Here is a 20,238-nt window from a genome sequence, read left to right as displayed (position 1 = left end):
TGGGCGCGGGGAACCGGGCCGGGGCTGGGCGGGAGTCGCTCCTCCTCGGAGCGGGGCCTGGCCTCGCAGCGTCCGAGTGTCCCACGTTATACCCCCGCTATCGTACTGCTCGACACCGGCTTGTGCCGGGCGCTGCTACGGAAGGCGCCTCCCGTGGCCCCTCTCCGCCCTACGGTGCAAAGATGTGCACGAAAGAGTGCCGTGCCCCGCTGAGAGTGGGGTCCGTGAAGTGCCTCCGGTGTCACATCCACCCCAAAGACCTGCGGGAGCTCTGCTCTGTGCCCTGTCCCCAGCTGTAAGCCTGCCCGGCGCAGGGGAGGTGGCTGCGGAACAACGCACGATGTTACGTGGCTGCGGACGGCATGCAGCTGGTATAGGGAATGCACACAAGTGTCAGACTGGAGCGTTCGGCTCTGTCCTGGTGCCTCAAGTTAAATAAGGCCAAAGTCCCTCTGAATGCTGTCGCTTCCTGAGGCTCTCCTTCAACTCCAGGGGTGGAGTGGTGGACTGAGTAATGGGAGCCAACGCACAGCACGGATGTGCTCCGGGGAGCTGTGCCGCGGGATGTGGCTGTCGTGAAGGATAACATCCTGGACTCTCCATCTGCCCCATGGGGGGAGAGAACTGTCCGGGCTGCGTTTCATCGTGGGATCACAGGACCGAGATGCTTTACTCATCCCCGTGCGCCTGGCCCCTCGGTGGGGCCTGGTCTGACACAGAGCCTCCTTCCTTCCCCCTGCCACAAGGACCTTTGTCTGCGGCAACTCTCCCCGCGTCACCCCCGCCCGGTGCTGGAGTTTGATGCTCCCCCAGCATCGAGCAGGCCGGTGGCGAGGGAGCAGCTCCCCTCCTCCAACTCCTCCTGCAGGCCTGCAGCACCTCCCAAGCTTCTCACGTCCTGCAGAAATGCAGGCACAGCCAGTCAGGTTGCTCAGCTCTGCTCTGAGGCCGCGGCCCTGCGTGGGAGCCCTCCTCTCCCACAGTGACCTCAGCCCCCATCCTGGGACGCGCCAGGGCCCCGCAGGGCCGACCCCGCACAGCACACGTGTCGGACCGCAGCTCCACACACGCGGTCCCCCCGCACCACGGCCTCCCTCCCCCGCTACGGCCCAGCGTGTGGGAGCTTTCCCGGGGCTTAACGGGAGCAGCTCGCAAAGGGGGATCAGAGCCACGTCACGCCGAAACTCAGCGGAGAGGAACGTGGATCCCAGCAGGTGGGGGCACCGGCTCTTCCAGCAGGGACGGGGGCTCAGAGCCCGCGGGCAGCGCGGTGCCGGGCGGCATCAGGAAAGACGGCAGGGCAGGGAGGGGCCTTGCGTCTCCGCCGCGCCCCGCGGATGGTGTCGTGCACGGCCGGGCGCCGCGGGCGGGAGCAGCCCCTGCGGTTACGCACGGGGCGCCGCGGCCCCGACATGGCGACACCCTCTGGGGCCGACTGAGGGAGGAAAGGGGCGCGCGATCCCGTGCGTGCGCGAGCACGGCGGCGGGAAGGGGCGCGCACGCACGCACGCGCGCCTCCGCGGAGGAGGAGGAGGAGGAGGAGGTGGGGGGAGATCCCCGCGCATGCGCCACCGCGCGCCCTCCCGCCCGCTCGCCGCCGCCGGCGCAGCCGCCCCCGCTCCCGCTCCGCCGCCGCGGCCCCCGCCCCGTCCGCACCCCCTCCGGTCCCTGGCGCGCCCGCCCCCGGCCGCGGCCCTGCCCGGGGCTGCGCGGGGCCGCACACCTCTCGCCGCGCCGGAGCTCGCGGCGCGCCGTCCATGCGAGACCCCCGCGGCCCGGGCAGCGCGCAGCGACCCCCGGCCGGGCCAGGCATGTGAAGATGTCAGTGGGCTGTGCATGCCCTGGTGAGTGCGGGCGGGGCGGGGGGCTGCGCGGGGCTGGGCGGCCGCGGTGGGTTCGGCCGTGGGGGCTGCGAGGTGTGGGGCCTGGGGTCGCGGCCCCGTGGAACGACGCCGGTGCAGAGTCCGTGTGCCGTGGGCTCTGTGGTCGCGGCCCCGTGGAACGGCGCCGGGTCTGGGAACTCTGTGATGCGGGGCGGGTGTGGGGCTGAGCTCTGCTTTGGGGTGAGACCTCACGGCGCGGGGACCGGCTGTGGGGCCGGGTTCCGCGGCGCGGACGCTGAGGTCTGTTTACGGGTTCGGCTTCCCGCAGCGGCGGTGCCGGGACCCCCTGGGTTAGGGGCCGGCCGCGGGGCTGGGGGCCCTACGGCTCGCATGCTGCGGTCTGCCGGAAGGTTTGAGACCTCGCATTTGGCCGCGGGGCCGGGATCCCTGTGGTGCGGATGCTGAGTACTGCGTACGGGGCTGGGACCCCGCAGCTTTGGGGTCGGGATCCCGCAGCACGAGGGCCGGCCGCGGGACCCCCGAGACGCGGCGCTGGCGCCCTGCGGGCGGGGCGCTGCGGAGTGCGGGCCGGGCACGCGGGTGGCACGGCGAGGGCTGACCCCGCGGTGGGGAGCAGGCCAGATCCGTGGGGCGCCCCCCTTGGGCGAGGGGAATTCCCGCTCCGTGCGCCCCGAGCGAGGGGTGGGACCTGGGGGCCTGAGAAGGGGGTGTGCCGAGGCGGTGAGGTCTGAGCGTGCTGCGGGGACGCTCGGCGGGCAGCGGGCCGGGGGGGGCTGCGGGCCGGGGGACGCCTGTGCGGGAACCGAGCGTGGTGACGGCCCCGGAGCCTGGCGCCGGGTCCCCGGGAGGACGTTGACGGGGAACGGGGAGTGTTGGGGGGGGGGAGGAACACGCGCGACGGGGACGCTCATTCTTTGGCTGATGGCCCTGCTGTGAGCACGGTGCCGCCCGGGTTGGCAGAGCCCCGTCCCCTCGGCCGGACCCCGCGTCCCGCGGAGCGCCTCTCGGTCTCGGGGGCCGCCGGGCAGAAGATGTGAGCGCGGCCCTCGCGCGTCCCCCCCGGTGCGTCCCCGCATCCCCCCCGCGCCGGGGGAGGACAGAAGGGGCGCCCCGCTCCCCCTCCCCGCCGCTGCCCTCCCTCCCCGCCGTGCTTCCATGCAGGCGGGCGGCCCCTTCCCCCACCGCCTCCTCCATCTCCCACTGGAAGCTGCCAGAGCGCTGCTTCCTCAAGCAGAAAGTCACGTGAACCTCCTCCCAGCCAGGCCAAACAGTTAAAGCACCGACCGGCCCCGCAGGCACCGCGCACCCGGGGGGCTCGGCCCGCCTCCCCCGGGTCCCCTCGCTCCCACCGGGGCCGGGCCGCGGGGTAAACGCCGGGCCCCTCGGCGTGGGGCCACGGCGCTGGCGCGTCCCCTGGGAGCTGGCCCCGTGCCACCGGGAATGTCACCGCCATGTTGGTGGGCGACGGGGGGCCTGCAGCATCCCCGGGGGTGGCCTGGTTGTCACCGTGCCCTCTGCGTTTGCGTGGTGTGGATGCCGTGTGTGCGTGCACGCGTGTGTCCCCTCCCTGCCCGCCCGAGGCTGGTGGCACATCCAGAGAGCTCCCTGCCGCCCCCTCCCCCCTCCCCTCTCTGGACTGTTTATCGGAATATAGAAAAAAAAAACAAGCTCTGCCGCTGGCCTGCTGCCAACCAGAAACATTTAATGAGCCGCTCTGCCCAAGCTGCTCTTCGGGGCTGCGTTAACTTGGAGGAGTTTCCTGCCTAGGAGATGCTCGTGGCAGGGGTTTTGCTCCCGAAGCATCCTTCGGCTGTGCCCCTTCAAACTGCAGGGCTGGGGGCTGCCCGTGTCTGCGGGGCATCGTGCTCCCGTGCTGCGACCCAGACCTGAGGATGGAGGCTGGGGCCTCTGAAGGTGCCCTGAGGATGGTGCCGGGCCGAGGTGTGCCTCAGAGCTGCGGCCTCGCAGGCGGTGCCAGGCTGTAAACACACTGCATTTTGGGCTGGCAGAGTGCAGTGCCTGAGCCTGGCACCGTGCTGCCATGCTGGGCCCACGCTCAGCCCACCGTGCCCTCTTGGCACCTGGAGCTCAGTGCAGTGGGCTTTTGAAAAACAAGCAACAGCAACAAATAACGAGAAGAAATGATGGTGATGTTGTCTGCCATAGTAACGGTGCTGGTGCCGTGGGGCCCCCGGGGAAGGGAGTGAGGAGTGAGGCCTGCTCCCTCCTCCCACACGGCCCTGCTGTGCCCCATGCAGGGCTCCTAGCTCCCTTCCCTGCAGGCCTGGCTCTCGCAGTGGGGAAGCAGCTTGCCCAAGGTAGCGGGCAGCGGGTTTGCCGAGCTGGAAACAGAGCCCTGGGCTGGCAGTAGAGCCCTGAGCCATGCTGCCCATTGCTGTGCCGGCTTGCACGGAGCCCTGCAGAGGTTTCCCTCCTGGCCTATGTTGCTTTGAGCCCTGGGGTGCTGGGCTTGGCAGGCCTGGAGGGGTGTGTCTGGTGCAGCATGTCCTGGGGTGGGTTGTGGGGATGGGGAGGACAGCAGTGTCCCTGTCTGACGGTTCCTCCCTCCTACCAAGCTGAGCCATGCTGCGAGCCTCCTGTGACAGATGCTTGGGGAAGGGATGGCAGAGTGCAGGCTGAGCGCTGACAGCCAGAGCCCATGTGCTGCAGCTCCAGTGTGGGAACCACAGCACCCCCAGGGCACCCAAGGTGATGGGAGTCCTGCTGCCCCTGGCCCCTCACCCTAATTCCTGCATAATTCCTCAGGTCTCATCCTGCACGAGGCTGAGCCCTTCTGCCCTGCAGCAAAGGCTCCAGATGCTTTGAAATCTGGACCGCAAATGCGACCTGTCCCTCCTGCTGCCCTTTGAAAGCCCCCAGGGCTCTGCTCCCAGCTCCACGAGCCATGTCACTGCATGCAAATACTACTGAGCAAGGGAAGAAACTACCCTTGGTGGGACCCCATAGCCAAGGCCATCAGTGCAGCCCCTGTGTTCTGGCGCTGTGTGCCAAGTGGTAATAACTGCAAGGGAGAGGCGTGCCGTCGCTGCACTCCCTGCCCTGCCACAAGCTGATAGAGCTGTGGGGCAGTGTCTGTGTGTGTTTTGTTTTCACCTTGCTGGTGGTACTGTGATGGGAGATGCCAGCTACCCCATCCACCTGATGGATGCTGCGTGCGCCGTGCCACCCTCTTGGTGCAGGAGAGAGCAGGGGGAGTTAGCAGCTGCCCCATGCTCACCTCAGGATCTGCTTATTAGGATGGTAAATTGGGGCCTAGGGCTCTCTGCAGACATGCGGCACGGCTCCTCTGCACCCGTGTGAGCTCACCCTGCTGCCAGCTCTGGTTTGCTGGGGAAAGCTATGATGGGTTAACCAGCCGGCCTGGTGCTGGGTGCCTGTCGGCTGCGCTCCGAGTTTATTCCAGAAATGGTATTGTCTGCACCTCCTGTGCCAGCACAGAGCTGCTCTGAAAGCCGATATGTTGGGGGCTGCCCTAGGGGGGTGAGGGGGTGCTGACAGCAGGATGGGCCCCCGGGGCAGTGCCTGGCTCCCGAGCACGTGAGGTGCTGCAGTGCTGGGCCTGAGTGCCCCGCACAGGGCAGGAGCACTGAGCTGTGGCAGGATGGCAGTGGAACCAGCATCCCCTGCCTGTCCCCTGCACCTCCAGCTCACTTTCCTGTCTCAACTTCATGCCACCTTCTTGCCTTTGCTGTGGGATTCCCTTAGCCACATCCGTGTTGCTTGCACACGAGGATGCATGCATGTGCACAGTGCTGGGGGCCTCCTTTGCACGTGATTTGGGCACATCCTTTTGCTCTCTCTCTCTCTGAAACTGCAATATCTTGCTGCTGGAGTGAGGAGCAGGGAGTAGTGGTGGGTGTTGGGAGCTGTGCTGGGTGCCCCCTGGCCGGCCCCTGGGGAGGCAGGCTGGGGCCAGGCGGCTGTTATCAGGCAGCTTGCAGGGCTGAGCTGTGGTTTCCTGCTGTTGCTGGAGGGGGAGGGCGTTGTGGAACTGGTGGGGTGGTGAGCCTGCTGCTGACCCCACCTGGAGCAGGGAGGGTGGCTGGTACCCCCCAGACCTGGGATGGGGCTCTGGAATGGACAAAGGTACTGCTGATGATTTTTTAGGGGAAGGAACAGCGTGCTCACTGTGATGTGGGAATATGATTGTGCACATGGGCTATGCACACCTAAGCATGCAGGCGTGGACACCACTGTGTGCCAGGACACCTGCTGTGGGCACAGGTATCACATCAATCACTGTGCCCCATCCCACCATGCCAGCAGGCACCAGAGACAACATCCCGCAGGAGCCCTCACATCTGGTTCTCTGCTGCCATTTGTCCCCATCCCTCCTAAGCAGGTTGCTTCCAGGACAAACACAAACGTTAGACCAGCGCGTAATCTCCCATGCCACAGATGCCAGCCCCTGCTCTGCTCTAGCCCCACCCTGCTTGTGGGGTAGAGATAATACTTTGCTCCACTGTGGGTCCCGGGGGTCTCTGGTGCAGGAGCCCCATGTGCAGTGGGTGAGCAGGGGCCCCTGCTTTCTGCAGCAGCCGCCAGCCCTGGGCCCCTCCTCGGCGCCGCGGGGCTTGCACTGGGAGCAGAGCCAGGTTTCTGCAGTGAAGTCCAGGTGGAGCCGTGCGGGGATGCCGGCTGCTTGGGGGACAGCGGGGTGTGAGCCCCCTTCCCGGAGCCTGGTGCTCAATCCCCCAGCTCAGGACCCCATGGCACGCATCCTCCTTTGGGGAGATGCCTGCTAGCATTGCGCGCAGCCCAGGGGCTCCTGCAGAGCGCTGCCGGTGCCTGCCCCAGCTCCTGCCTGCCCCAGCTCCTGCCTGCCCCAGCTCCTGCCTCCCCGCCGGCGGGAGCAGCTCACAGCACGCCGCTCCGCCAGGCATGGGGCAAGCCTGGGCGCACAGGCTGGCATGCACTGACTGGTCCGTGGCTCAGCCCTGGGGCAGCCGTGTGCAGGAGCATAGTAGCTTGAGTACCCAGGGAATGGTAGCATGGACACCATGGGGCTGAGCCACTGCCGGAGCCGTCTGTTGGGTATTTGGGGTGAAACGGTGCCAAGGAGAGCTGTGCCTGCACAAAGGCACGTCAGGAGGAGGGGGATGTGTCCTCCTGCTTCTGTGCCAAGTGCCCTGGAGAGCACAGTGTGCAGCAGCACCGTGTGTGCGGCAGTGCTGTGCATGCCGTTGGTTTGCACGCTGCAGGAGGCTTGGAGCGGCAGCAAGCTGCCCTGTGCCGTGCCTGGAATGGGGCTGGCTGGTGCCTGACCCAGAGCTGCAGGGAGTGGGAGCTGCCATCCCCATCCAGCGGTGGCCGTGTCCCTGTTTGGCCTAGCTGGCAGAGCAGAGGCAGCTGTTAACAGGAAGGACACACATGTTAGCAACAAAAACACAGCAGCGAGAGGAAGCAGAAGCGATGCATTATTGATAGAGCTATTTGATGCTGCTATATTCGGAGAGCTGCTTCGGAGAGCTCAGCAGTGCTGCACAGGGGGTGAGGGGAAGGGGTGGGCTTTGCTGGTAGAGTTACCTGCTGGTAACACACCACGTGCATCTATGGTGCTGTGAGATGCCCATCAATCCTGGGGGGTTTTCAGCATCCTCCCCACTGACCCCCATTCCTATGGATGGGGGTGTGGAGGGACCTAGCCCCCTTGCTTATCTTTGAAGAATGTGGGTTTGGAAGGTGGCTGATTTCATCTTTTCAGCAGTTCATATGGATGAGGAGCGGCTCCTTTGGCAAGGATTTCCACTGCCCCTTGGCACTGCTGTGTGCCCCCATCTCAGCTTATCCACTCCATCACCGTTCTGCACAAGATCCAACCCGGCCAGGCTGTGGGGACCAGCCCCAGGCCAGGAAACTGGCTGTAAAACGAACCATTCTTGTAACATGAGAGAATCCACCTGGAGCGTCTGGAGTCATAAACCCTGTGGAGCTGGCAGGCTCTCCCCAGGCTGCTGCCAGAGGGGCCAGGGCTGGCTGCTGTGGGTGGCCACAAAGTCCACGAGGGTGCAAGCCCAGCATTGGGGCAAGGCTGAGCTCCTGGCCATGTCCTTTGCTGTGGGCAAGGTGTGCTGCAGGGATGGAGATGGCTTTCCATCACCTGGGTTGTTTTGCAGGATGTGATCACGTATCCAGGTCTTTCCCTCCGCTCCTTACAAGATGCTTAGTCTGAGCCTGTAGCTCCCTGCCTTGCCCTGCTCACCAGCTCCTCCTGTGCGTCTCGCTATCTGGGCTTTCCTCGGTGTCTGGAAATGGTTTTGTTTTGGAAGGGTTAATCCTGGGAGCCCCCAGGATCTGCCGCCTGCCCAGCATGACTCATTGCTGAGCTCCCAGCCTCCCCCAGGCTCTCCGGGGGAGCGATGATGGAGCCAAGCCTTCTCCAGAGAAGAAGAGGGGCCCACCTACCCCAGGCACCCCCATGATCCAGCCGAGAGAATTCCCCCCTGGAGAGGCAGGGACAAGAGCAGATTTCCACATGAAGGGGGTAAGATTTATGGTGGGGAGCACCCCTGTGTGTCCTCACTGTGCTATTCCCATCAGCCGCTCGCTCTGCGGGTGGGAGCACGTTGCAGGGAAGGGGCTCCCCCGCCATCACCGCCACACGCACTGCGCTCCCCAGCTGCATCCCAGCCCTTCTGCTCTCCATCCAGCATCTCTTTAATTATTAACTCGGCTATAACCATAAACAGCTGGGGCTGCTGCAGCCACGTGGACCGGGCCAGCACTGTCGTCAGAGCCGAGCAGGGACACGTGAACGGTCCCGGTGGGCTGCTCTGTCCCAGTACTGCTTGGGGGGTGTTGGCTGTAGGGCCGTGCACCCATGGGTGCTGCTCTCTGATCCTTACAGACACAGCTGCAGTGGGGGCAGAGTGCCCTTCATGTGGGGTTTTGCTCTGGTAGCTGTGCATGCATCGTGCATCCCTGAGGCCTGGGCCTACGTCACCCTGCAGCTTCAGGGCAGGGAAGGGCTGTAGGAGGGCGTGCTTGCCCGAGGTGTGTGTGCAGACGTGTCCAGGCTGTGCCAGCGTGCCTGCATGTGTGTGCTGGTCCGTGAGCACGTGTGCAAGTGTGCATGGGGCGAGCTGCATGGATGTGTGCGCCTGCTGCGGGCCTGGTGCTGAGCTGGCTGCATGGGGGCCTGAAACTGAGGGAAAAGGGAAAGTAGTTCAAGCAAGAGAAATCCAGAAAAACTTCAAAGAAAAAAAAAATCAAAGCAAACTAGAGAAAAGTATACTTTTATTGCAGCTTTCCCAGGGAAAGAAATACTTTCCAGCTGGTGTCAAAGCTCAACGCTGGGCTGTGCTCAGAGCCCCAGGAACTGTGCTGGGATTGGGACCGACAGGTCCCTGTGCTGTGGGATGCCTGCCCTGCTCTGCTCTGCTCTGCTGGGGGGGACTGGAGCAGCAAACAGCAAAACTCCTGTTTGATGCCAGCGGTTGCTCCTCCTGGCATGGAGGTGATGAGATGGCAGTCAAAGGTGTTGTTGCGTGGTGGCCTTCGAGCAGAAAGCAAGCCCATGCCTTGCTCTGTGTGGGCAGTGCTCTCAGGTGCAGGGTTTGGGCATTTGTGAAGAGCCAGGGGTTGGACTCGGAGGTCCTGGTGTGCCTTCCGACGTGAGGTGTTCTGTGATTCTGTGCTATGCGGGTTGTAAAGCATTTTGGTGTGTGTTGAATGGATGCTCCTCCCTGTGCGGGAGTATGGATGGCTGTATAGAGGTGTACATGTAGAGATATGGGATGTACAGCTGTGTGTACGTGCAGGATGCACAGACAAGTGTGTGTAGGTGTGTATATAGATACGGGCATACAGATGATTGTATAGATAAGCATCTGTGCAGTGTATATTGGTGCATACAGATGTGTCTATATAAGTGTGTGCAGCATTGTGTGGAAGTGTAGGTGTATATTTGGCTGTTAAGGTGTGCTATGTGCACAGGGGGGTGGCTGGAGGCAGGTGTAGGAGTACAGAGGGGTGCATGCAGGTGTGTATATAGGGACACGTGTAGGTGTACAGGGGTGTATAGATCGGTGTAGCTACACAAAGGAGCACGGAGAGGTGTATACGTAGGAACGGCTGTGGGGGCCCATGGGGCTGCGTGGAGGTTTGTATATGTAGGTGTAGGTGCACACAGATGTACATACGCGTGACAGAGGGCTGTATAGAGAGGTGTGTGTCGCTACGTAGATAGGTGCAGCTGCACGGAGGGCCGTACGGAGGCACTCGGGAGGTTCCGGCAGCCCGGCGCGGGGCTGCACGGCACCGAACTTTTCCCCTCGGTGCCGGCGGGCCCGTCCCGTCCCGTCCCGTCCAGCCCCGCGGCCCTTTTGTGCGGGCGGCGCGGTGCCCCGGGCGGGCGGGCGGACAGACGGACGGACGGACGGCCGGCAGCGGGCGCGCCGCCGCCGCAGCCATTGTGGGTCGGCGCGGCGCAGACAAAGGAAGCGCCCCGCGCCCCGCCCCGCCCCGCCCCGCCGCCGCCCCCATGGCGGCCCGCCGCCCCGCCGCCCGCCCCAGCGCCGTCGCCAACGCCGCGCTCCGACCCCCGCCCCAGCGCCGCCGCCGCCCGCTGTGAGTCGCTCGGTTCGGCCCGGCTCGGTTCGGCCCGGCCTGCCGCCACCGGGAAGTTTCCCGTCCCCCTTTCACCTCCCTTCCCTTCCTCCCCCTTCTCTCTCTCTCTCTCTCTCGCTCGGTTCGGCCCCGGTGGCGGAAGGGAGGGCCGGGTCCCGCCCGCAAAGTTGTGAGCGGAGGCGCCGGCCCCGCTCGGCCCGGCCCGGCCCCCTTACCGCCGGTCTGCCCGGCTCTGCCTTCCTCCTACAGCTCCCTTTCCTATCGCCCCTATCTCCTCCTCTTCGCTCCCCCTCTCACCCCCCAGCCCCCCGCCGTGCCCCGCAGCTCCCTTTGTTCTCCCCCCTGCTCCAGCCCTCGGCCGTGCCCCCCGACGGCTGCCCCGCGCCCTCCCGGTGTCCCCGCACCCGCTGTCACCTCCTGCTGCAACTTCATCCCCTCCTGTGGCTCCGGGGGTCTGACAGAAGGGAGCGAAGCACGGGAGGGGTGCAAAGCATTGAGGCCGTGCATCTCCCTGCAAGAGCTCGGGGGTGCGGGGGGTACAGGCGTGTGAGTGGCTGATAGACAAAGCCCTTGGGGCTGGGGGATGCTTTTGGGGAGTGGGCAACAGCGCTCCCTGCCTGGCTGCTCATTGTGGGCTTGTGTCTGGGGGGTTCCTCTATGGCCCCAACCACCCTGTGACAGGCTGCCCTGACCTCAGCCACGCGCTGACCTCCAGCGGTCCTGGAGATGATGATAAGCACTCCTAATACTGCACTGGGCTGCACACCCTGAGCTCCCAGCCCCACATTGACTTATCAGAGCCTGGGTACAAACTGCAGGGCGGTGAGTCCAGCAGAGAAAAACCCTTGGTGCTGCCTCAGGGCTGGGCTGCACGGCCAGGATGTGGCACTGATGGTTGTTCCTGTTCCTGGGGTTTCAGAATGGGCTTCTGGCAGTACTGGCAGGGCACCTGCTGCAAGAGCAGAATCCTCTGATGCTGATTGCTGGGGTGACTTGCTGTGTTCCCCAGGGCTTTGTCCCCGTGGTTTTGTAGCAGCTCCTCCAAAGCTGCCGGGGTGTCAGCTCCCACTTTTTGCTGTGAGTCGTGGTGAATTCGGGCAGGTCTTCGTTCCCTAAAGGCTCGGGCTTTGGAGTGTTGTCCTTGTGGTTGTCACTAACAGAGGAAGGAGTTTGGTCTTTGCCCTCATGATGCCGTAGAAATCCCCAAATCCTAGCACCCCGGCTGCAGCTCTCCCCTGGTGCTCTGTCCCAGCTTTTCCTGCAGACCCTTCTGCTCCATGCCAGGCAGACACCCTGGCAGGGCTCTGAGCACCCTGGCACAAGCTCCAAGGGGTCCAGCCACGGAGCAGCAGCAGCACTCATTAGGAAAGCTGCTGTCCTCCAGTGACCCAGAGCACAGTGGCTGTGCGTGCTGATGGCACTGCAAGCTCACACACGTGGGTTGTGACACCGGTGGCAGCAAGGTGTGCTGTTGTTTGAGGCAGACCGGTATTGCAGCTGGGGATGCCAGGGTGAGAAGGCTTGCCTTGGGCTGCGCAGCACAGGTAGAGGTGGTTCTACAGTGCTTCATTTCTGGTTTGGGAGCTCTGCAGCACCAGGCAGAGGTGCGTGGCCAAACCCACTGCTCCTTGGCTTTGGCCCTTCGTGCTGGAGCTCAGACTGTGCTGGGTATGTTGGCTCTTAGGGGACTTGGGCTCCTCTGTCCCCACTGTGCTTTGCACTGATGCTGTTGGCAGATCCAAGAGCAGGCAGCAGCCCTGGGAGGCATCACCTGGCCCTGGGTGCTGGGCACACCTGGATGCTGCTGCCCATAACAAACTGCCCCACACTGCCCCTGGCCCCGAAGCTGTGTGCTGAGGACGGTGAGCAGCCCAGCATCAGGCCAGAGAGATCCCGAGCGCTGCAGTTATCCCGAGCCCTGACCCTGGTGACAGCACATGCGAAGCTGTGCAAGTGCAGCAACCAAAAGCTTTTTCTCTGAGGTCATGGCGTGGGCTGTTTCTGTTTGCTTTAACCTGAGACCTGGGCTGGTGGCACTGTGCTAACTGCTGTGATGCGGGTAAGCCCCTATGGACTGGGGGGGAGAGGGGGGTGAGGGCACGTGGTCCAACCCCGTTTTGCAGCCCATTCCCTGGAGACTACGCGTCCCAGCGTGCAGCGCTCGTTGCTCCTCACCATGGCCAGCAGCGAGCGGAGCAGAGCGGAGCGGTGCATCCCGGGATGCCGGATCTCCATGCGCCACGTGGGGCTGACAGCCATCCTTGGCTGCGGGGCTGCACCAGCTTTTCCCTGCCCTCCCTTCCCGGGGCTGGCAGGCAGCAGGGATGCTGGTGGGCCGTCACTTCTGCTCCCTTACCTACCCATCTCCTGTAGTGCCGTTCCATCAGGCTGCAGCTCACATCACTTCTGTGGCCAGGTGCCATCCTCCTGAGTTGCAGTCCCGCAGATGCAAAGCAGTGCTGTGTGTGACAGTGGGCACCGGGCTGCCGGTGGTGCTGGGATGCGTGTCCCTCCACTGGGGCCAAGGAGCGTGGTGACATCCATGCGGAGCTGTCGCTGTGCGTCACTTGGGGAGGCTGTCCAGGGTGTTGTGCCTGCAGCTGGTTGCGCTCCGGATGAGAGAAAGGAGGATGAAGGCAGCCTCACTGGGGCACGCTGATGCCTGGCTCCCAGGACGCATCAATATGACATCTGACTGGGGAGCCCCAGGTGGGAACTGTGGCTGTCCCCGTGTCCTACCCCAAGCAGAGCTGGGGAAGGGTCCCACCACCCTGTGAGATCATTCTGTGCACACAGAGGGAATTCGTTGTCAGCTCAAATCCATGCTGGGCTGAGGGACACAGAGCCTTCAGGGGTGTAAAAACAAAGCATTGGAAGATGAGAGCTGCCGTTCAGGTTTGATTTTCCTTTCTCCTGAGGATGTGGTGACCGATACACTCTCTGTGGGGTGAATTGATGCATCTCAAACACCTTGGGAAAGTTTCTTGTGCATCAAGTATGCTTCGACTCTGTGTTATTTAATGGCAGTGAGGAAAGTGCTGCATTTCCAGCTCAGCTTCAGCTGAATTCTGATTTCCATAGAGCACAACTTGACCAGGATGAAAGCAGGAATTCCCCAGCACCGGTGCTGACCTTGGTGCAAAACTTGTGTCTGTGCCATAGAGGCGGGCAGCCCTGCCCTGCTCCCCCCGCTGCAGTGGGAGGGTGTGAGGAGCAGTGCGCTCCTGCGTGATGAGGTGCACTGTCTCCTCCAGACGTGCCGTGTGACTGGTGTCCCCTTGTGGGGCGTCCCATACCGGTCCAAAGCTGGCTGTCTCAACTCCCAGCGCTGGGGGCAGTGCTTTCTTTAATCCTCATGTTGTTCTCCTTTCTTGTGCCCGCTCCCTCCCATGGCAGTGGATCTCCCCACAGGCAGCAGTGCACCCCGCGCCCACTTTGCCGCAGCACCGCCGGGGATCCCCCATAGCGGTGAGGCCAGCTGAGCCTGTAGAGCCAGTGCTGCCTGGCAGCCCGCCCGGCTGCGGGGAGCGGCTGCTCCCACCGCGTGTCTCGGCTTCGCCTGGCCCTGCGTGCCGCGTCCTGTCAGCTGTGGGTGTGCCGGGCTGCTGCGGGGAGCCTGGGGGACGGCAGCGTGGGAGCCCCCTGCCGCCCCCAGGTTACTTTATGGGGCGAGAGGGGCAGCAGGGAGCGGTGGGACCGGTTTGCGGCATCGCCTTCCATCTCGAACCTGGTGACCGCTGGCCTGCCTGAGTGGCAGATGGTGGCTGCCTGGGGACCCGCCGGCCGGGTGATTATTCACCCGTCTCCATGGCGATAGAAAGGTCAGCGAAAAGATCCCGTGTGATTCTCGGGTCAGGTCGGTGGGATTAGGAGCTGCGCGGAAGGGCTGGGGGTGGGGGGGTCGGGCACAACCGCTCCCTGGCACGCCAGCTGCACCACCCCCGGGGCACCGAGATCTGCCTGAGAACTGACAAACTGTGTGCACCAGTGCGTCTGACCGGCATCGGGGATGGGACTGTGCTGTTGGGGGCTTGGCTGCTCCAGTACAGGTCGTGGCACCCTGGCAGTGCTGGTCCCTCATCCCTCCATCTCCTCTTCTTCTTCCTGGCAGCAGGGATGAGGTGCCTCTGTACTGCTGCTGTTGGTGCCTGTGACTGACCTGTGTTCTCCCTCTCTCTGCAGGCTGTTCCTCTAAGTCATTCAAGCTGTACTCGCCAAAGGAGCCCCCGAACGGCAACGCCTTCCCCCCATTCCATCCGGGCACCATGCTGGATCGAGATGTGGGGTGAGCTGGGGGCTGGGGAGGGATCGGTGAGGCTTGGGGTTTTCTGGTCTCTTGGATCCCCAGAGCTGTATTGAGACTGCAGCACATGTTGTGCTAACTCAATTAGCACAAGGCAAGAGATGGGATGGGAGCTAGTATTGATGGATGGAGAAAGGGTTACATTTGGGATCAAGGGAGCCCCAGTTCTCCAGCATTGTGGGACCAAGCCCATTGCCAGGTCGATCTTCTGGGGACAGTTCCAGCCCCTGCCACATTCTCTGTTCCTGGCACCAGTCCTGGGGGGAGCAGGATGGGCCCCTGGGGCTGGGAAGCAGCTCAGTTCTGGGGTGCAGGTCACCCTGTGGGGCTGTCAGACACCAGCATCCTGACTGCTTGCTGCTGGTAGAAGGGAAGGGGGGATGGAGACTTTGGAGCCCAGGGATAAGGATCTTGGCCATTGCTGACCCCGCTGTGTTGCTTCTCTCCCACAGACCTACTCCCATGTACCCACCTACGTACCTGGAGCCTGGCATTGGGTAAGTGTGAGGGGCTGGCAGGGAAGGAGCAGAGAGCCTGCCCCAGTCTGGTTTGGGGTCAGTGCCTGGGGAGGATGAGTATGGCACATGGGTGGCCTGCGGAGGCCGTATGTCCCCATACCTTTGTCCCCATCCCTATGCCCCACACTGCAGCTGCTCCCTGTTCTGACCACGTGTTCTCTGCTCCCTGGCAGGAGGCACACGCCGTATGGCAATCAGACTGACTACAGGATATTTGAGCTCAACAAGCGGCTGCAGAACTGGACAGAGGTGGGGAGCTGGGGGCCAAGCTGGGAAGCGAGTGGGAGGAGTGGCTGATGACAGGGGGCAGCCTCTTCTCCGGGTGCTTATCTGAATGCAGTCCTCCAAGGGCTGAGCGTAGGGCTGCCTGTCTTTTGTCCCCTAACCCAGCATCTCTGCTGTCCCCAGGAATGTGACAATCTGTGGTGGGATGCCTTCACCACAGAGTTCTTTGAGGACGATGCCATGCTAACAATCACTTTCTGCTTGGAGGATGGACCAAAGAGATACAGTAAGTGGCAGCAGAGTGGTGTGGCTAGGGCTAGCCCCTGGGGTTCCCAGAGCTTGTGCTCGAGTACTCCTTCCCAGAGGCATTGCTTTACGATGGGGCTGCATGGGTGGGCATGAGCGAGGGATTGGAGCCCAGTTGCCTACAGCCATGGGGACCTTATTCACATGCACACCTGGATGAGTCGTTTTTACTGATGTTATTTTCTTCCTTTTCCCACTCCAGCAATTGGCCGGACTCTGATACCCCGTTACTTCCGCAGCATCTTTGAAGGAGGGGCCACAGAGCTCTACTACGTGCTCAAGCACCCCAAGGAGTCCTTCCACAACAACTTTGTCTCTCTGGACTGCGACCAGTGCACCATGGTCACTCAGCATGGCAAGCCCATGTTCACCCAGGTACCTCCAGCCCCCACATGTCTCAGTCTGGCAGATGCTCGCAGTGGTAGTGGTGACATGAAGTGAGGGATGGGCACTGATTTTTGTGGCTGTGTGCTGAGCAGATGGAGCTGTGCTGATGGAGCACTGTAAAGATAGCCTGCCCTTGCAGCATCCCTTGGGCACAGGTCCCCTGTCTCTGAAGGCTCCTGGGTTTGCTTTGTGCTGAGACTCGTGCCAGGCAGTCCCAAGCTAAGGGATGGGTGTCCTGGTGTGCAGGAGCAGTGGGTTCTCAGGGGTCTGGGCTGGGGGAGCAGGGTGGCAGTGCGTGCCTGACTCTGTGTCCTGCCCAGGTGTGCGTGGAGGGGCGGCTCTACCTGGAGTTCATGTTTGATGACATGATGAGGATAAAGACGTGGCATTTCAGCATCCGCCAGCATCGAGAGCTCATCCCCCGCAGCATCCTTGCCATGCATGTGAGTACCGCTCCTCAAAGTGTGGGGCAGGGCTGCTGATCTCCTCCCCCTGCCGCACAGACGGGGCTCCCCCACGCCCCGTTAATTACAGGATGGGGCACAGGGGACAATCCCCAGCTGAGCGCTGTCCCTCTCACCTGTAGGCACAGGACCCCCAGATGCTGGACCAGTTATCCAAGAACATCACACGCTGTGGGCTCTCAAACTCCACACTCAACTACCTCCGAGTACGTGTGCCAGGAGCAGAGCGGGCTGTGCGTCGGGGGTCTGGAAGAGGGGGGAGGATAATGCACAACAGTGGGGCAGCAAGCGTGTGGAGCCCGTGGGCTCTGCATGAGGCTTGGGTTGCCGCGGCACGGCAGAGGGGCTCTTGGCTTTGGCAACGTCTAACCTCGTGCCCGTCTGCTCCCCCAGCTCTGTGTAATCCTAGAACCAATGCAGGAGCTCATGTCACGGCACAAGACCTACAGCCTCAGTCCCCGGGACTGCCTCAAGACCTGCCTGTTCCAGAAGTGGCAGCGGATGGTCGCGCCGCCCGGTGAGTGCCGCTGCCTGCTGGGCTGCGTGGTGCGGGTGGGAGGAGGTGGTGCTGGCAGAAGGGTTGGGGGGCACTCAGCTGCGGCTGACCGACTGCTTCTTCCTCCCGGCCCAGCGGAGCCGGCACGGCAGCAGCCCAGCAAGCGCCGGAAAAGGAAGATGTCAGGGGGCAGCACGATGAGCTCCGGCGGTGGAAACACCAACAACAGCAACAGCAAGAAGAAGAGCCCCGCCAGCACCTTCGCTCTGTCCAGTCAGGTACCTGTAAGCATCCCGTTTCCATTCTCTTTTCCTTCCCCGGGATGGAGGGGTGGGCTCCCAGCCCCTGGAAGTGGCTAAGGGACATCCCCAGGGCTGCTTGTCCGAGGCCCCGGCCCTCCATGGTGACGGGGAAAAGCAGGGGGCAGCCTCAGGTCTCCCTTCCCTCCCCCTGTTCTGCCTCAGCCCTTGCAGAGCGTGAGTAGCAGCCCAGGGACGGAGGCGAGGAGGCAACCCTGAAGCTGAGGAAGGGGCTGCGGTGCCGGGAGGGGGGGGTTTGGCGGCCGGGGCTCCCCCCACCTCGATTATGTTTCGGGACCGTCTCCCCTTTCAGGATGTGATGGTGGTAGGCGAGCCCACGCTGATGGGGGGGGAGTTCGGGGACGAGGACGAGCGGCTCATCACTCGGCTGGAGAATACGCAGTTTGACGCCGCCAACGGCATCGACGACGAGGACAGCTTCAACAACTCGCCCGCGCTGGGGGCCAACAGCCCCTGGAACAGCAAACCGCCCTCCAGCCAGGAGAGCAAGTCAGAGAACCCCACGTCGCAGGCGTCGCAGTAACGGCCCCGCGCCCCCCCCGCGGACTCAGTCCCAACCGATCTACCTGTACATTTGCAACGGAGAGTGACTGGGAAGCGGCGAGGTACTGGGGCGGATCGGCGCCGTGCCACGGCGGGACCCACGGCCGGGGGCAGCGCCTGCCGCCGCCTCCCCGCTCCCCCCGCGCCCGCTGCCCCCAGACCCAGGGCAGGGGCAGATGTCGGGGCCGTAGCTTCGTTATTCCCCCTTCTCCCTCTTCCTCCTCCCTGCTTCTTCATCCCTGGAGAGCCTCTCGTGTCCCCTCCCGCCGTGCCCAGCCCCTGCCTGCTGAACGGGGTGCGGCGGGGCTGCAGAGCCCTGCGGTGAGGCCCAGCCTTCCTCCTCCTCTCCCCTCCTGGGTCTGACGGCGGTGTTTGCTGTGTGCGCGCGCCTCCAGCCCAGCCTGGGGCTGGTGGGGCTGGCCGAGGACAAAGCCCCAGCTGCTGTGGTCTTGGGGGTCGGTCACCGGGCATTCCCCACTCTCCTGCCCCCTTCTTGGCCCCCATCCCCTCGCTCCCCCCCACCCCCCCAGCAGGGCCCTGCTGGGGACTGTGTACATAGAAAACGCCCAGCAGGGAGGGAGCTGAGGGGTGTGGGGGGTCCAAGGCCAGCAGCCCCCACGTCTCCACCCGGAGTCCCTTGGTGACCTCCGGCTCCCAGTACCTCCTACTTTTGTCTGTTTTTTTTTTTTTTTTTTTTTAATAATATTATTAAAATTGTAAGTTTAAAAAAAAAAATATGGGACAAACCCCCTCTTGCCCTCTCCCCTCCCCCCCCTTCCCTGGCCAGTGCCCCCCTCCCTGCCCTGAGCGCTCTCATCCTGTCCTGACTTTTGTACAGGCTTCTTCTCTTGGGAGTCTCGTTTTATATCCAGTTCGGAGAGCTTCAAACCAAGGAGAGACTTTGCAGACTTCCTTTCTAATCCCTCCAGGGGGTGGGGGGCAGCCCCCACCTCCCTCCTCCATGTAAATCTTGTGTGCTGTTGTCCCTGCTCCTTCCCTCCCCCCCCCCCGGTTCGTGTACCTCGTGCTTGTACATTTCCGCGCTGTAGACAGTGTGTACGATACTGTTCTTTCAATGTGTTATCACTAGAGCAGGTGCCTCCATTGATGTTAGGGGAAACAATGAGAATAATAATAATTTTTTTGGGATTTTTTTTCTTTTTTGGTTTAAAAAAAAAAAAAAAAAAGGAAAAAAAATATTTTCCTTCCAAGGCTTCTTCCAAGGTGAAGATTGAAGGCGAGGGGGAGGGTGTGTGTGTGTTTACTGCCTCCCCCGCATCCTCAGTAGGGTACTGTGGGGTGAGCTGGGGGTCTGGCTGCATGTGTGCCCCCCTGGTATGTCCCCAGCTTGGGAGTGCAGCAGGTGCTGCCCCACAGGGTGGATGGGGCTATGCTGGGTGCAAGAGTGTGTGTGTGTGTGTGAGTGGGGAGAGTGAGTGTGCAAGGGAATGTTTTGGGGGGGTCTGCACTCTGCTCTCTCTGCCAGCACCCTCCCAGCACCGTGCTGGGGGGAGCAACAGCCTGTGAGCCCCACAGGGCTGGGTGGGAGCCGTCAGGGGCTGCCCCATGAACACAGAGGTTCTGGGTGCAGTCCACGTCTCACCCAGGTTGGGGGTGGCTGTGATGGGAGGGACCCTGTGTCCCCCCAGCCCTGCGGAGGGACTGGGAGACGGTGCCTGGGACCCTTGGCTCAGCCCTGACCTGATCCCAAGTCCCAGCACCCAGTGGGGTGTCCCATGCTGACCTCCACTTCCTGGGGGCTGAGGTCTCAGTCCTGCAGATCTCTGCCCCCAAGCTTGGGACCCCAGAGGAGGCTCCCACGGCACCGGGGGGGTTTCTGCTTTGCAGTAAGGTACGATGGGTGCTGGGGTTCCCACAGAGTGGTGATGTGCCCCCTCGCTGCCCACCCTCTCCCCGGGCACACTGAAATGCCTTTTTCTTTTTTTTTCTTTTGCCCCCCCTTTCTCCCCCGTCCTCCATAGTTTGTGCCATTTATGAGTCATGTATGGTACCAATAAAATGACTTTTCGGTTTGAGGCTGTCCTGAGCGCTTATTTCTGAGCCCAGGGCCTGGGGGTGCCGGTGCTGGTGCTAAGGTGCATCCCCAAACCCTCCAGGTTTCGACTCCTGGGCAGCTGCAGTGGGGGGGTGCTTCAGCCATTTCCCCCCCCCCAGCCAGGAGCACCAGAAAGCAGCTTAGGGCTGTTCCTGCACAGGATGTCCGCAGCAGGAAGAGGCTGAGC

General features: G+C 62.9%; 1 protein-coding gene across 3 annotated transcripts; it reads left to right on the top strand.

The window, feature by feature from the left end:
• The first annotated feature begins 1,191 nt into the window (after positions 1 to 1,191).
• On the top strand, positions 1,192 to 20,031 carry LDB1 (LIM domain binding 1). 3 transcript variants are annotated; one of them, XM_052677331.1, is made up of 11 exons: positions 1,192 to 1,214; positions 14,616 to 14,718; positions 15,189 to 15,233; positions 15,428 to 15,503; positions 15,663 to 15,765; positions 15,988 to 16,160; positions 16,493 to 16,615; positions 16,759 to 16,842; positions 17,030 to 17,153; positions 17,268 to 17,416; positions 17,745 to 20,031. In XM_052677331.1, exons 2-11 carry the CDS (start codon positions 14,699 to 14,701, stop codon positions 17,973 to 17,975), a joined length of 1,128 nt encoding a protein of 375 aa, XP_052533291.1. In that variant the 5' UTR covers positions 1,192 to 1,214; positions 14,616 to 14,698; the 3' UTR covers positions 17,976 to 20,031. The 3 variants fall into 3 exon arrangements, with proteins under 3 accessions (XP_052533291.1, XP_052533293.1, XP_052533292.1); XM_052677333.1 differs by lacking the exon at positions 1,192 to 1,214 and adding an exon at positions 1,698 to 1,844 and having other exon boundaries at positions 17,268 to 17,410; XM_052677332.1 differs by lacking the exon at positions 1,192 to 1,214 and adding an exon at positions 1,699 to 1,844.
• Positions 20,032 to 20,238: the final 207 nt, after the last annotated feature.

Source organism: Tympanuchus pallidicinctus, unplaced genomic scaffold, assembly GCF_026119805.1.
Source record: "Tympanuchus pallidicinctus isolate F22 unplaced genomic scaffold, pur_lepc_1.0 scaffold16, whole genome shotgun sequence".
NCBI lineage: Eukaryota > Metazoa > Chordata > Aves > Galliformes > Phasianidae > Tympanuchus > Tympanuchus pallidicinctus.
The sequence above is the reverse complement of the archived record's forward strand: the minus strand, read 5'-3'. Positions and strand labels throughout refer to the sequence as shown.

Coding starts and splice junctions, on each gene's coding strand:
- LDB1 (XM_052677332.1), top strand. CDS start 1,820: ATGTCAGTGGGCTGTGCATGCCCTG. Junction 16,616..16,758: donor GCAGCATCCTTGCCATGCAT/GTGAGTACCGCT, acceptor TCTCACCTGTAG/GCACAGGACCCCCAGATGCT. Junction 17,417..17,744: donor CTCTGTCCAGTCAGGTACCT/GTAAGCATCCCG, acceptor CTCCCCTTTCAG/GATGTGATGGTGGTAGGCGA.